This window comes from Chrysemys picta, chromosome 7 (assembly GCF_011386835.1).
Source record: "Chrysemys picta bellii isolate R12L10 chromosome 7, ASM1138683v2, whole genome shotgun sequence".
In the NCBI taxonomy this organism is placed as follows: Eukaryota; Metazoa; Chordata; order Testudines; family Emydidae; genus Chrysemys; species Chrysemys picta.
Window position 1 is genome coordinate 15,083,905 of NC_088797.1, and position 15,736 is coordinate 15,099,640.

Consider the following 15,736-nt stretch of genomic DNA (forward strand, 5'->3'; position numbering starts at 1 on the left):
AAACCAAGAAAAAGGTTTAGAAAATGTAACTTTGAAGGAAAGGTAAAAAAGCTGGGTATGTTGAGTCTTGAAAAGAGAAGACTGAGGGGGGAACTTGATAATACTCTGCAAATAAATTAAAGGCTGTTATAAAGAGAACAGTGATCAGTCCACTGAAGGTAGGATAAGAAGTAATGAACTTAATCTGCAGCAAGGGAGATTTAGGTTAGATATTAGAAAAACTTTCCAGCTATAGGGATAGTTACGCTCTGGAATAGGCTTCCAAGGGAGGTTATGGAAACCTCATCATTGTAGGTTTTTAAAAAGAGGTTGGACAAACATCTGTCAGGGAGATCTAGGCTTACGTGGTACTGGTGCAGCTCGGGGGGCTGGATTTGATGATTGATTTCCACCTTACATTTCTATGTTTCTGTGATATCAGAGGATCTCAATCTGTGTTCGGTGGAGCCCTCCTTGACTTTTTTTGTGTGTGTGTGTGTGTGCAGAATTGAGAGCGTAGGAACTAGACCAGGGGTAGGCAACCTATGGCACGCGTGCCAAAGGCAGCACCCGAGCTGATTTTCAGTGGCACTCAGACTGCCCAGGTCCTGGCCACCCATCCGGGGGGCTCTGCATTTTAATTTAATTTTAAATGAAGCTTCTTAAACATTTTTAAAACCTTATTTACTTTACATATAACAATAGTTTAGTTTCAGAGGGGTAGCCGTGTTAGTCTGAATCTGTAAAAAGCAACAGAGGGTCCTGTGGCACCTTTGAGACTAACAGAAGTACTGTTAGTTTAGTTATATATTATAGACTTATAGAAAGAGACCTTCTAAAAACATTAAAATGTATTACTGGCACGCGAAACCTTAAATTAGAGTGAATAAATGAAGACTCGGCACACCACTTCTGAAAGGTTGCCGATTCCTGAACTAGATAATAGACCTCAACTGTATTCAAGGTCTTAGAACAAATTTTGAAAGAGAGAGCAGTGAAGGACATAGAAGTAAACAGTAATTGTGATTAAAATACAATGTGATTTTACAAAAGGTAGATTGAGTAAGACCTCCCTGGTCTATTTCTTTGAGAAGATAACCAATTATCTAGATAAATGAAATTCAGTTGATCTAATCTACCTGGATTTCAGTAAAGCATTTGATACAGTTTCACATGGTTTCAGAGTAGCAGCCGTGTTAGTCTGTACCCGCAAAAAGAACAGGAGTACTTGTGGCACCTTAGAGACTAACAACTTAATTTGAGCATAAGCTTTCATGGGCTATAGCCCACTACATGCATCCGATGAAGTGGGCTGTAGCCCACGAAAACTTATGCTCAAATAAATTTGTTAGTCTCTAAGGTGCCACAAGTACTCATGTTCTTTTTGTAGTTTAACGTGGGAAATTATTACTTAAATTGGAGAAGATGGGGATTAATATGAGGATTAAAAGGTCGGTAAGGATCTGGTTAAAGGGAGACTACAGTGAGTCATGCTGTAAGGTGAACTATCAGGCTGGAGTGATTTTACTAGAGGAGTTCCTCAAGGATCAATTCTGGGACCAATCTTCTTTAACATTTTCAGTAATGACCTTAGCACGCTCTCACTTTCTGTGCCAAAGAAATTTGCAGTTGACGCAAAGTTGGTATGTATTGCAAAGACAGAGGAGAACCAGAATATTATATGAGAAGATTTGGAACACCTTGAAAACTGGAGTAATAGAAATGGGATGAAATTTAATAGTTATGTGTTTACAGACTAACAAGAATTTTCACTATAAACTGGGTACTTACCATTTTGACGTGACAGAGGAAGAGAGAGATCTGGGTGTATTTCTCGATCACAGGATGACTTTAAGAGTTACCAATGTGATGTGACCACGGAAAAAAGCTAATATAATCCTAGGATGCATCAGGTGAGGTATTTCCAGTAGAGCTAAGAAAGTGTTGTTACCATTATACAAGGCACTGGTGAGACCTCATCTGTAATACTGTGTGCAATTCTGATCTTCCATGTATGTTTAAGAAAGATGAATTCAAAATGGAACAGGGAGTGAGAAGGGCTACTTGGATGATCAGAGGAATGGAGAACCAACTTAAGGAACTTGGCTTGTATAGCCTAACAAAGGTTGAGGAGAGAGATGATTGCTCTTGACAAGTACATCAGAAATATAAGCGCCAGGAAGGGAGAGAAGTTACTTAAGTTAAGGGCCAATGTTGGCACAAGCACAAATGGATATAAATTGGCCATCAGTACATTTAGATCTGAAATTAGACAAAGGTTTCTAATCATTGAGTGAAGTTCCGGAACAGCCTTTCAAAGGGAGTATTGGGGTGGGAGGGGAACCTAACTTGTTTCAAGACTGAGCTTGATAAGTTTATTAAAGGGGGATGTACGATGAGACTGCCTACAATGGCATATGGCCCATGTGCAACTGCTAATTTGAAATATCCCCAGCAGCTGGACATGGGACACTAGAGGGGGAGGATTTTTTCCCAGGTGTCTGGCATGTTCAGGTTCTAACTTGATGTGTTATATTTGGGGTCAGGAAGGAATTTTCACCCAGGCCAGATTGGCAGAGAGACTGGGTTTTTTTCACCTTCCTCTGCACGATCGGGCATGGGTCACATGCTGGTTTAAACTAGAGTAAATGGTGGATTCTCTGTAACTTAGTCTTTAAATAAAGATTTAACTCATAACTCAGCCAGATGTTATAGGCCTACTAAAGGAATGAGTGGGTGAGGTTCTGTGGCCTGCAAAGTGCAGGAGGTCAGACTAGAGATGATCATTATGGTCCCTTCTGGCCTTAGTCTATGAATCTGTATTCATTGTAGGGCTGGGAGGAATTGTCCATAGCATGCCTATATTGAAACAGTCTGGAAAATAAATGTGGGAACATCTAATCTAACTTGCTTCAAGGGCTGAACACATGACTTCTTGCAACCCCCTCCACCCCCTGCAATGTCTTTAGAATTTGTGATTACATGTAATGAATGCATGCAGCCTGGTACATAGAACTAAGGACCTTAAGTTTCCAAAATGTAGGCCTCTGTTTGAGTTAAGAGGCTCTCCATCTGCTTATCTGGCCGTACAATCACAGAATAGCAGGGTTGGAAGGGACCTCAGGAGGTCATCTAATCCAACCCCCTGCTCAAAGCAGGACCAATCCCCAACTAAATCCCCAAATGGCCCCCTCAAGGCTTGAATTCACAACCCTGGGTTTAGCAGGCCAATGCTCAAACCACTGAGTTATCCCTACACAATAGCCAATGTATGGGGTACTAAAGATATGGCATTTCCATTTCCTCTGTAATGTGGCTATTTAACAATTAAATCTACATCAACCAGGATGTTTTCAGGAAACTAGTTTTCAGTTAGCTGTTGATCCATTCCCATATGCTCTTATCTCTGGGTTATCTCCTTCTTAAAATAACATTTGAAACATTGCAGTCTTTGTTAATTCTTTTCACAACTGACGGTTCCGATTCTGTGTTGACACTTTTGGTTTTTATATAGGTCTGTTACCAAGCTGCTGGAAGATTTGGTTTATTTTGTTACCGGTGGAACTAATTCTGGGCAAGATGTGCTTGAAGTGGTATTTTCTAAACCAAATCGTGAGCGGCAAAAGCTGATGAGAGAGCAAAATATCCTAAAGCAGGTAAGAGAGTTTTATCATGTGACAGAGATTCTGAGGAGAGAGTAGGTTCTCGGAATACAGAATAGTACAAGTTAGTTGGGATAAGGCAAATTCTGCCTCACTAGCTTTCAGCAATCTTCTGGCAGTGTAGGTCAGTGTAAAACTATGGGTGTCCCATTGCTGGAAGATACCACAAGAGGAAGAACCAGTGGATAAAAGGAAAAGCGTCTAGGGTTGGACATAAGTGATCAGCCGCATCCTCTTCAGAGAGAGCTCCTTTGTCCAGACTGTGCAGCTATGAGCTTTATGGAAGTTCATGTGGGAGAGACTGACGGCCTTCATAATTGACATGTGGCTGTGGTGGTGTAGACAAGATTTAAACTATGCTCTGGTTTTGACAAGACAGAGGCCATAAAGTAGCAACATGCGTGGGCATGTGTAGGTACACGCACTCACCTTCATTAAGCTTAGGTAGCATGTCTCAATCTTTATCTTCTAAAATAACCCCATAGATTTTCAAGCTGTTACAAGCACCATTTACAGACTGTGGAGATGGGCCAATGTTGAGGCTGGAGGAACTTGGGGACCAGCGTCATGCTCCTTTCAGACACATTTGCCGGCTCTGCTACAGGGTGCTGAGACACTCGCAGCAAGATTACAGAAAGAATCAGGTTAGTTATGTGTTAGAACCTGTCTAAAAGGCTGGTGGTGTGGGCGTATGAGTTCGTTCATCCAAGATTGGGTACAAGTTTAAGTAGTGTCATTACTTACAGGAATTTATGATTCATTGTTATTAACTCTGTCTAATCCAGGGGAAGACTGAGAATTTCATTGTTCTTTAATTTAAATTTTGAAGGCACATTGAGACTTCAATACATTCTACAACTTTTACCATCACTATCAAGCAGTTTAAAACCAAGTCTTATCAATGTTCTGAGAGTTTGAGCAGAGAAAAGGAGATAGGACTGGGCGTGTCCTACCCAGTAGCTGTGTAGACATAAAAACTGTCCACTGCTGTTCTATGTTATGTTTTTTCCCTGCTTTTCAGTGTGGTCCTAAATCATAGAAACAATAGAACCTCACCAACCTGTTCCTTTAGGATACTGATATAAACAGCTAACTATTTTTCCTTTTAAATTTCAAGTGAGATTAGAATATCTTTTCCTTCTTCTTTCTCAGGAATACATAGCCAAGCAGTTCGGCTTCATGCAGAAACAAATTGGTTATGACGTTTTGGCGGAAGATACTATTACAGCGTTGCTTCATAACAATCGCAAACTGCTGGAGAAGCACATTACGGCTGCTGAGATTGATACTTTTGTTAGTCTTGTGAGGAAAAACAGGGAGCCCAGGTAAAACGGATTGGTATTGGGACTTAGTTACCTTTTTCTCTTATTCATAATCTGAGAGATCTGTATCAGTCAACTTGTTTCTGTATTTAGGAAGCATGTTTAATCCATTCTTGCCTCTGATCCAGACAGTGACTTTCCACCAAGGCAATGGCCTCCCTTGCTTTGCAACATAACTTGGTTGTCCAAATGTTTTTCTCTTTATAAAATGTAGAATGAGTCAACTGAAGAACCGTGACAGGGATTTAATGTGGTCTGTCTTTTTATTTCCAAATAGGTTTTTGGATTATCTCTCAGATTTGTGTGTTTCCATGAACAAGTCTATTCCGGTGACACAGGAACTAATTTGTAAAGCTGTGTTGAATCCAGCCAATGCAGACATACTCATTGAGACAAAGTAAGCCGAGACTTATTTATGAATAGCTTTCTAGTTGGTGTATAAGGAAGGTGGATCAGAGCGTTGAGAACACTAGCCTCAAGACTACAGAGAGTACCAAACTTAGAATGTGTGAGGGCCTTTCTAAATACACGATAGATGAGTGTTGGAGGCACCAAAATGACTGCCACATTGATTCCTAGCCCTATGTACTCTAGACATCTTTCAGATATTTAACATTTTCATCAGGTAGCTTGATAACTCTGAGAGAAGCTGCAGTCTTATGTAACATGTTTTAAGTCTTGAACCATTTTAAACTAAAGATGCTAAAATGCTCTCTCATCTGAGCTGGATAAGCAGATATTCTGGGATTTGCTATGTAGCAGACTTGTATAAAATGGTGTTCCAGGTCCCATGAGCCTGGTTGTTCTCCTGGCCCTTAGGTTTACCATGGTAGATTGACTGCAGACAGCAGCGCCTTTAGGAACTTAGAGCTCTCTGAAAAATGAAAAACTCTTCCCATGAAAACTTTCACATTTTTGAATAAAAAAATTGTGCTGAACTGCAACAAAGCATTGAAAGTATAACATTCTTCCTCAGGAAAGCTTTTTAAGAAAAATTCCCTTTCAGGGGAATTGCAATGGAATTTTTTTGGCTTCCCTGCTGTCCACCCAGAAAGCTCTTGTTAACTTCACAAATGAAATTAAAAAAGCCTTCTATCCTGGCTGTTTAATTCTCTGCTTGCAGCTCTAGGAGCCAGTCAGGAAGAGAGCCAGTCTCCTGTTGCAGATCTAGGAGCTGGAGATGCAGAGAGCCCAGATATTCAGCTCCCCATTTCCCCCCCTCCATCTCCAGGTGGCAGAGCGTCCTGGTGCTCATCCTTAGAAGTCCTCCAGGAAAGGTTTTGTCTATTTCACATAGGGAATGTGAAATTGACAAAAGCCTGTCAAGTGGGGAGCCATCATTTTGATTTTCCTCAGGAAAAATCAGATTTTTGGCAAAAAGAAGAGAGAAAATTTCTCACAGGAAATTTCAGTTTTGTGAAAAGGGCATTTTTAATCAGAAGAATCACTCTGATGAGAAATTGTCAACCAGCTCTCTGACCGCTGTGCACATGCCCACAGCAGTGCAAAAGCTGGTATTTTTATAGTCGCCTATTCCACCTCGGGTCAAAATTTCAGTTTTCATCTCTTGGGAACAACCAAACGATGCATGTGTTATCCATAACAGGCACCAACTTCCAACTAGCTTCAATAAAGCTGGGTTTACTTGGCATGTGGAATTGAGAGAAGGTTAATGTTGAAAAAAGAGGTCAAGAAGAGTAAAACATGTTTTTGCTAAATAATAAATGAAATCTAGGTAAACAGGAAAGACCTTGCAGGCGCTATTTCTAGGTTTGACAAGATTAAAAATCTTGTTTCTTAATGTTTGTCTCTCTACCAGAACTCTGCCAGGTTTCAGTGTCTCTTGCTTATCTGTTTAATTTGTGCCTCTTGCTTATGTAGTTAGTGACCTTTCTTTTGGCCAGATGCTAAGAACCTTGATTACCATTTTAGGTATGAGGTCATTCTTCTAACTTAATTATGTTTTTGACACCCAAAGAGAATGAAGTTCTGTTCCATTTTCCATTTGTGGGATATTGAATAGATCAAAATTTACTTGATCAATCAAAGAGATTGGGTGAATACATAAATTGATTGATCCTAGATGTTTTTTGAATCAATGCTTCCTACATAGAAGTCTTTTTGGACATTAATTTGTCTTGCCCTAGGTGATACCCTTGTTTCTTCAGCCAGGTAGATAGCCACAAAATTAAATTCCCTTTTATAACCAATCAAAAATATACCATATATCTATGTGGATTACTGTTCACATTGGATATTCAGTGCTTAGCTCTAACTAGGTTTTAATACCATGCTCATAACAATAGTATCTGAACACCTAAGGTCGTCATGTAGTATAAGGCCTTGTCTACACTACGAGAGTAGTTCGATTTTACTTGCATCGAATTTTTGTAATCGATATTGCAAAGTCGAACGTGTGTGTCCACACTAAGGACAGTAATTCGACTTTGTGCGTCCACACTAACGGTGATAGCGTCGACATTCGAAGCGGTGCACTGTGGTCAGCTATCCCACAGTTCCCGCAGTCCCCTCTGCCCATTGGAATTCTGGGTGTAGCTGGCAATGCCTTCTGGGTAACAAAATGAGTCGAGGGTGCTTTTGGGAAACTGTCGTCATCCGTCCATCACTCCCGCCCTCCCTCCCTGAAAGCGCCGGCGGGAAAACAGTTCGCGCGCTTTTCCAGTCATTGACAGCGCGGACGCCACTGTACTCCGAGCATGGAGCCCGCTGCGACCATCGCTGCAGTTGTGGCCGCTCTCAACGTCTCGCAGCTTATCATGAAGGTTTCCCTGAGGCAGATGCAGAAAAGTCAGGCGAGGAGGCTACGGCACCGCGGTGATGTCCTGAAGTCTGAGAGTAGCACAGACCTGTCAGAAAGCAGGCGACCCAGCGCCGAGGACATCACAGTGGCAATGGGTCATGTTGATGCCGTGGAACGGCGATTCTGGGCACGGGAAACAAGCACTGAGTGGTGGGACCGCATAGTGCTGCAGGTCTGGGATGAATCCCAGTGGCTGCGAAACTTTCGCATGCGGAAGGGAACTTTCCTGGAACTTTGTGAGTTGCTGTCCCCTGCCCTGAAGCGCAGTGACACCCGGTTGCGAGCTGCACTGAGTGTACAGAAGCGAGTGGCCATAGCCCTCTGGAAGCTTGCAACGCCAGACAGCTACCGGTCAGTCGCGAACCAGTTTGGGGTGGGCAAATCTACCGTGGGGGTTGTTGTGATGCAAGTAGCGAAGGCAATCGTTGATGTACTGCTGCCAAAGGTAGTGACCCTGGGAAACGTGGAGGCGATCATAGATGGCTTCGCAGCGATGGGATTCCCAAACTGCGGTGGGGCCATAGATGGAACTCACATCCCTATCCTGGCACCGGACCACCAGGCCACCCAGTACATTAACCGAAAGGGATACTTTTCCATGGTGCTGCAAGCACTGGTGGACCACAGGGGACGTTTTACCAACATCTACGTGGGATGGCCGGGCAAGGTTCATGACGCTCGTGTTTTCAGGAACTCTGGTCTGTTTAGACGGCTGCAACAAGGTATTTACTTCCCGGACCACAAAATAACTGTTGGGGATGTGGAGATGCCTATAGTCATCCTCGGGGACCCAGCCTACCCGCTAATGCCCTGGCTCATGAAGCCCTATACTGGCGCCCTGGACACTGAAAAAGAACTCTTCAACTACCGGCTGAGCAAGTGCAGAATGGTGGTGGAGTGTGCTTTTGGCCGTCTCAAGGGGAGATGGAGAAGCTTACTGACTCGCTGTGATCTCAGCGAAACCAATATCCCCATTGTTATAGCAGCTTGCTGTGTGCTCCACAATCTCTGTGAGAGCAAGGGGGAGACCTTTATGGCGGGGTGGGAGGTTGAGGAAAATAGCCTGGCTGGTGATTACTCACAGCCAGACAGCCGGGCGATTAGAAGAGACCAGCGGGAAGCGCTGTGCATCCGGGAGGCTTTGAAAGCAAAGTTCCTGAGTGAGCAGGGTAACCTGTGACTTTATAGTTTGTGTACTGAGAAGCTAAACCTGCCCCCGTTTCTTTACCCAGGTAATGTTGACTATCCTATCCAGTTACATACCCCCTTCACCCCCCCTTCCAACACACGTGTCGAAATAAAAATAGTTCTACTTTGTTAAAGCACACCGTTTTCTTTAATACTGTTTTCGCGGGAATTTTTTAAAACTGGGACGCAGACTGTGGTGCGGGGCGGGTGTAGTGTTGTGACGCGAATGCAGCTTCTAAACTCAAGGATTGACAGGCTCCGCTGCGGTGGGATGCTTGTTTCAACGGAGCCTGTCAACCCTCCTGATCGGGACTGTGTGTATGGGGGGTCTATTTGACTTTGTGGCAGGGGGAGGACGGTTACAGATCCCATGCTGTGTGGCTCTGTGATCCTGCCTAAGGACCGGCGCTTAAGATCTGTAACTGCCCTCCCCCGCCACAAAGTCACAGAGCAACCCACCCCCCCCCCAACATTACATCAAAACAACCTCCCAGACTAACCGGGGCAACTAGTCACTGCATCACTGCACTGTGTATGTGCCCTGCTGCTGTGCCTGCCCCCGACTATGTACCCTGCCAAAGGAGACTGTCCTGTCCAATTACCAACCCCCTTTCCCCTCCTCCTCCAAAAGAACATGATTGAAACAGTAGTTAACAGAAAGGAATTTTTTATTATCAACTACACATGGCATTGGGAGGTGAAACTTGGACGGGGGCTTGTGTCAGGCGGGAAGGAAAGAACTTTTCAAATTTTGGGAAATGAGAGCCTTCTGCTACTAGAGCTCTCTGCAGGGGTGGAGTGAGACTTAGCAGGGACTCTGCCGCCTCTCCTTCTTTGCACTTTGGGTGAGGTGGGTATGGGACTTGGTGGCGGGGGAGGGCGGTTAGAGATGGACTGCAGCGGGGCTCTGTCCTCCTGCCTCCGTTCCTGCAGAACATCCACAAGGCGCCGGAGCGTGTCTGTTTGCTCCCTCAGTAGTCCAAGCAGCGTTTGAGTCGCCTGCTGGTCTTCCTGCCGCCACCTCTCCTCCCGATCCATGTTGGCTTGGTGCATTCGGGTCAAGTTCTCCCGCCACTGGGTCTGCTGTGCTGCCTGGGCTTGGGAAGAGGCCATAAGCTCAGAGAACATGTCCTCCCGTGTCCTCTTCTTCCTACGCCTAATCCGCGCTAGCCTCTGGGAGTGTAATTCCAGGCTAGGTTGTGAGACAGTCGCAGACGGGGCTGTGGAAATGGGAAAAAGGGAGTGAATTCCTCAGAAAGATAAATGTAGTTGTGAACAAAGAACATAGTCTTTCTCTGTGAACAAGACCATGCACAGCACCTTTCACATGCGCACTCAGCACAAGGTCGAATTCTCGGCCTTCGCATTCAGTGCCTGGGGTCTTGAACAGCACATTTGAGAAGCGAGGCAGCACAACGGAATTTCTGTTGCAGGCAGACATGGTAAGCCGTACACTTGTGGCAGTTTAAAACTTTTATATTACCACTGGCCTCATTTCACATTTAAATCAATGTCAGTCCCTGCTGCCAGCAATCCGGCAAGCGGGAACTCTGCCCCTGTCCCACCCCCTCGCGGCTGTCCCCGGGAACGATCCCTTTCGGCTGCCCCTCTCCCGCCTCCACCGCGTGGCTGCAAACCAGCGGTTACAGTTCTGTAAAGGAACGGGAAAGCAGTCCCAACACTAACATTCCCCTACCTAATTAAAAGCAGGTCACCATGGCCGACATCACCCTGATGAGGATCTCCGAGAGCGACAAAGAGAGAATGCTCCGGGAAAGCCTCCAAAGACCAGGGCCGTATGCCGCCCTGCTGTGCAGAGCAATGATCCCCGAGTACTTGATAATCTCGTGGCGCGGCAACGTGTCGTACTTCGGAGGACCCAATAAGGCCGCTCTCCCCAAGAACCTCATGCAACGGCTTTCAAGTTACCTCCAGGAGAGCTTCATCGAGATGTCCCAGGAGGATTACTGCTCTATCCCCGGACACATAGACCGCATTTTACTGTAGCTGCAGTAGCAGGGAATAAACAGTAGAGCGGCTTGTGCAGGACAATCACTGAAAACCGGACATTGCTAGATTTCTTTTCAAAACTTGCACTGCCCCTTACTAAACCGTTAAGCGCCTAGGGCACACTAATCATGAACAACCCATTCTTTTAATTGTTAATATTCCTGTTTTGTTAAAAATAAATGTTTAGATGTTTACAACACTTACTGGCTGATCCTTCACCAGATTCTGTGTCCGGGGTAACGGCTGGGGACGCTTCGTAGGGGATCTCTGTAAGGGTGATGAAGAGATCCTGGCTGTCGGGGAAATCAGCGTTGTGAGAGCTGCCGACTGCCTCGCCCTCCTCATCTCCTTCCTCATCTTCCCCGTCCCCTAACATGTCCGAGGAACCGGCCGTGGACAGTATCCCATCCTCGGAGTCCACGGTCACTGGTGGGGTAGTGGTGGCGGCAGCACCGAGGATGGAATGCAGTGCCTCATAGAAACGGGATGTCTGGGGATGGGATCCGGAGCGTCCGTTTGCCTCTTTGGTCTTCTGGTAGCCTTGTCTCAGCTCCTTGATTTTCACGCGGCACTGCGTTGCATCCCGGCTGTATCCTCTCTCTGCCATGTCTTTAGAGATCTTCTCGTAGATCTTTGCATTCCTTCTTTTGGATCGCAGCTCGGAAAGCACGGACTCATCGCCCCACACAGCGATGAGATCCAAGACTTCACGATCAGTCCATGCTGGGGCTCTCTTTCTATTCCCAGACTGCACGGCCATCACTGCTGGAGAGCTCTGCATCGTTGCCAGTGCTGCTGTGCTCGCCACGATGTCCAGACAGGAAATGAGATTCAAACTGGCCAGACAGGAAAAGGAATTCAAATTCAAATTTTCCCGGGGCTTTTCCTGTGTGGCTGGTCAGAGCATCCGAGCTCGCACTGCTGTCCAGAGCGTCAACAGAGTGGTGCACTGTGGGATAGCTCCCGGAGCTATTAGCGTCGATTTCCATCCACACCTAGCCTAATTCGACATGGCCATGTCGAATTTAGCGCTACTCCCCTCGTTGGGGAGGAGTACAGAAGTCGAATTAAAGAGACCTCTATGTCGAACTAAATAGCATCGCAGTGTGGACGGGTGCAGGGTTAATTCGATTTAACGGCGCTAACTTCGACATAAACGCCTAGTGTAGACCAGGCCTAAGGAAATGTCTCTTCTATTTTTCCTACATTATTTGGGATTTTTTGTGTGGACATGTTGAGAGAAAACAAAAAAAAAAACCTGTGTATAGTACCATGAATGCAAGTCTCCTGAGTGACTATGCAAATCACTGTTACTGTACCCCTGTGCAACTCAGCAGTTGTCCAAAAACAAAATATTTTAAGATATCATGGACTGCATTATTTTGTTGTTTAATCCCTTTCTTTCTGCCAGGTTGGTTCTTTCTCGGTTTGAGTTTGAAGAGGTATCAAGTGGAGAAAACACCTTGGAGGTTGGAGAAGATGAGGAAGAAGTTTGGCTATTCTGGCGAGACAGCAACAAGGAAATCCGCAGTAAGAGTGTCAGAGAGTTGGCTCAGGATGCTAAGGAAGGGCAGAAGGAAGATCGGGATATACTCAGCTATTACAGGTTAACACCGTGTGCAGTAGTTGGTTTTGATAGGGTAATAAGAACTGGATGGGTGAAGGCCTTTTCAGTATAATAATCAGTTAATTAGTGCCAAATAAAGACTCAGAACACTAGACTCAGTACTCAATAGAAAATGGTGTAAAGCTTTCTGTACATGGTAAATGCACTAGAAACACAAAGTTGTGTTTTGATGTCAGATAGAAGTCAAGTAATCAATGTGAGCACAATGAGAAAATATAAGCATAAATACAGAATAAGTGGGGTTCAAAGTGTGTAAGAGTTTGGTAGCATTTATATGCGAGGTAGCATATATCTGTGGTGAGTCTTCTCCTGACGGAGATGCTCATGAGTCCGGCTTTCTCCACAATAGTTTGATTTTCTTCATGAGGATCTTAACTTTAGCTTGTAAAATCTGAGCTGTAATAGGGGTTGTTGAAAGGAAGGTGAGCTAGCACTCAGAGTAAAGGAAAGGGTTGGTTGTAACCTGCAAAAAGCTCTTTCTAAGATGCCACCACAGTTCTATATCATTTCTAGAACTTTATTTGTGAGCTCCAGACTTAGTAGATGTCCTGAAGTTCTCACCGGGACACTATATGAACTTGCAAAAACCCCAAGAAGTTTTTTTTTTTATTTTTTTATTTTTTTTTTTATTTTTTTGCCTTTTTGCACTATTAAGCCATGCTTCTAATATGAGGCAGTGCTTCCAGATGACTTGGCTAGACACCAGTTTCTTGGCGCATTGTAATTCCAAGTTCCATCTCAGACCAAATTCCTGTGTCTGGGTTATAAACTTTTGAGAATAGTTTGACAGACCGTTGGCTATTGTGGTGCAAAAAGTACCACCAGAATTCCTTTTTAACTACTTATCACTTTGGCCTTGCATATTGTGTTTAAAAACTTTAAATAATTCATCTGGTAAACTTGTTAAAAGGGATTAGAATGGATGTTTTGGATTTGGACTACTTAAGAGTTTCAGGCCCAAAGTGGACCTGTTCTAACTTTGTTTTCTCTCCTTTATCTGTTTGCAAAGTCCATGCAATTCTTATGAGTTCTTCCCAAAAAGAGTTGTTTAAATGCTCTTAACAGTAATTTCTTCTAACCTTTCAATAACAAACCAATGAGTGTATATATAAAGTGTATCTATAATGAAGAGAGTAGGAAGCAATTCTGTAAGGTAAAATTCCATGGACTAGGATACAAAGGAATAAGATTCAATTAAATGCCTTTTAATCTTTTTATTGAAAAACCACCTTCTTTAGAGTTAAGGTCGGTAAGGACTATATAAACACTCATACTCTGCATGTGCTTTAAACTTTAGTTGCTGGGTTATAATAATTATTAGAGTCTGTTGTATTTGCATTCATTTAAATGATAGGTGCCTGTTCTGTTCCTGTTGACTAGATCCTTTGGGAGCAGAAAAAAAAAGTACATGAACTCAATTGTTCTATCTACCTGTGACTAATTGGTATGGAGACTGATGCCTCAGTTCAGCAGAATACTTAGGCATATGTCCGACTTTAATCAGTTTAATAGTTTCATTGACGCCATTGCTTCAGCAATCAAGAGTAGCTTGAGAGCTGCCAGTGAGAAGTGTGCCAACTTCTAAAATGACTAGGCTGCTGTAATCTTTCTGTATTTAATAAGAAATAGCATTAGCAAAGAAAAACCAAGTGCTGCTTAATTCTTCAAAATATACAACACTGTGACAAACTAGGTGACTTTTGGAAAGCTGTTGTCCCGACCCTCAGATGACAATTATTTTACCTTTATTTGTGTTGGGAAATGATTTATTCTATTTTTAGAGCATCCCGTACCTATTGATTAATATCAGTAACATTTCTTTTTAACTAAAACATTAATTGCTAAACACCGTTGACATTTTTAGGTGCTTTCCTTATATTGACTTCTGGAAACTAAAGTGTAAGTTTCTTCTCTTATAGATACCAGCTTAATCTTTTTGCTAGAATGTGCCTGGATCGACAGTACTTGGCCATAAATGAAATATCTGGCCAGTTGGATGTGGATCTCATTCTTCGTTGTATGTCTGACGAAAACCTACCGTATGATCTGAGAGCATCGTTCTGCCGGCTGATGCTGCATATGCATGTTGACCGTGATCCCCAAGAACAAGTAACGCCAGTGAAATATGCTCGTCTGTGGTCTGAGATACCTTCTGAAATTGCTATTGATGAGTAAGTACTTGATAGAGAGGTATGAAAGAGCAGGAAATGAAATCGTTTTTTAATTTAAAAACAAACAAACCCTAAACTAATAAGTCATTTTTTTTACTTCTTTACTGGTGCTGTCTCACTAGTCTATTATTGGTATTGAAGCCTGGTGGTATTAAAAACGTGTCTGTGGAGACACTTTGCTGAGAAGAACTTCATTGAATAGAAAAGCTCAATTATTTTGTATGGTTGCTGCATTTTATTTTCCCCAAGAGGCAACGTGGTCTAGTGGATAGTGCACTGGGCTGGGATTTGAGACACCAGTGTTCTGTTCCTGACTTTACCAATAACTTGCTGCGTGACCTAGGCAAGTCACTTAAATCTTTTGTGCCTTTGTTTCCTCTCACATCTTGTGTGTCTTGTCTAATCAGGGTGTAAGCTCTTCAGGGTAGAGGACTATCTTTTGGTACAGGACCTAGCACAAAGGGATTCCGATCTTTCGGTTGTGCCCTCTAGTTACTATTGTAATAGAAATAATTTTTAAAATACTTTAATGTGTTCAGATGTTCCAAGCAAGATGATATTTTAAAAGATAAAAACAAACTTGATTTTTATTTGTTTTTTCCAGTCCCAGGGAATAAACACTGTGTATTCTGTTCAGTTGGGGTCTCTAAATCTCTACTGCTTCATTGCAATACTTCACTGCTAAACTTTCCTCCCCCTAGGTTAATTTTCTGAAGGAAATCCAATCGAGCATCTTCAGATTTAAAAGCTAAAGGGAAAAATAAGTGCTCAAGTCAGGCAAACTATTTCCAATAATACATAATTTTAAAAAAAGATTTCCACTACCATCCATATTCCTAATTGTGGATTTTTCTTTAAAAACTGATCTAGAATGTATATTTAAAAAAATAAAATAGTTTAAATGTTTTTACTTACAGAAAAAAATCCCGTTTGTATCCGGAGTTAGCACTTCATGG

The 15,736-nt window shown here is 43.3% G+C and overlaps 1 protein-coding gene across 8 annotated transcripts in view; it reads left to right on the forward strand.

Annotated features, from left to right (window-relative positions):
- Window positions 1-15,736, forward strand: part of ITPR1 (inositol 1,4,5-trisphosphate receptor type 1) — a 256,740-nt gene that overhangs the window by 108,176 nt on the left and 132,828 nt on the right. For all 8 annotated transcript variants that reach the window (XM_065552919.1, XM_065552920.1, XM_065552923.1 and 5 more), the window contains 6 exons: window positions 3,494-3,635; window positions 4,127-4,285; window positions 4,794-4,966; window positions 5,241-5,360; window positions 12,394-12,588; window positions 14,529-14,780. In XM_065552919.1, the coding sequence (XP_065408991.1) occupies window positions 3,494-3,635; window positions 4,127-4,285; window positions 4,794-4,966; window positions 5,241-5,360; window positions 12,394-12,588; window positions 14,529-14,780 (1,041 nt within the window). The remainder of the gene's footprint in view (window positions 1-3,493; window positions 3,636-4,126; window positions 4,286-4,793; window positions 4,967-5,240; window positions 5,361-12,393; window positions 12,589-14,528; window positions 14,781-15,736) is intronic.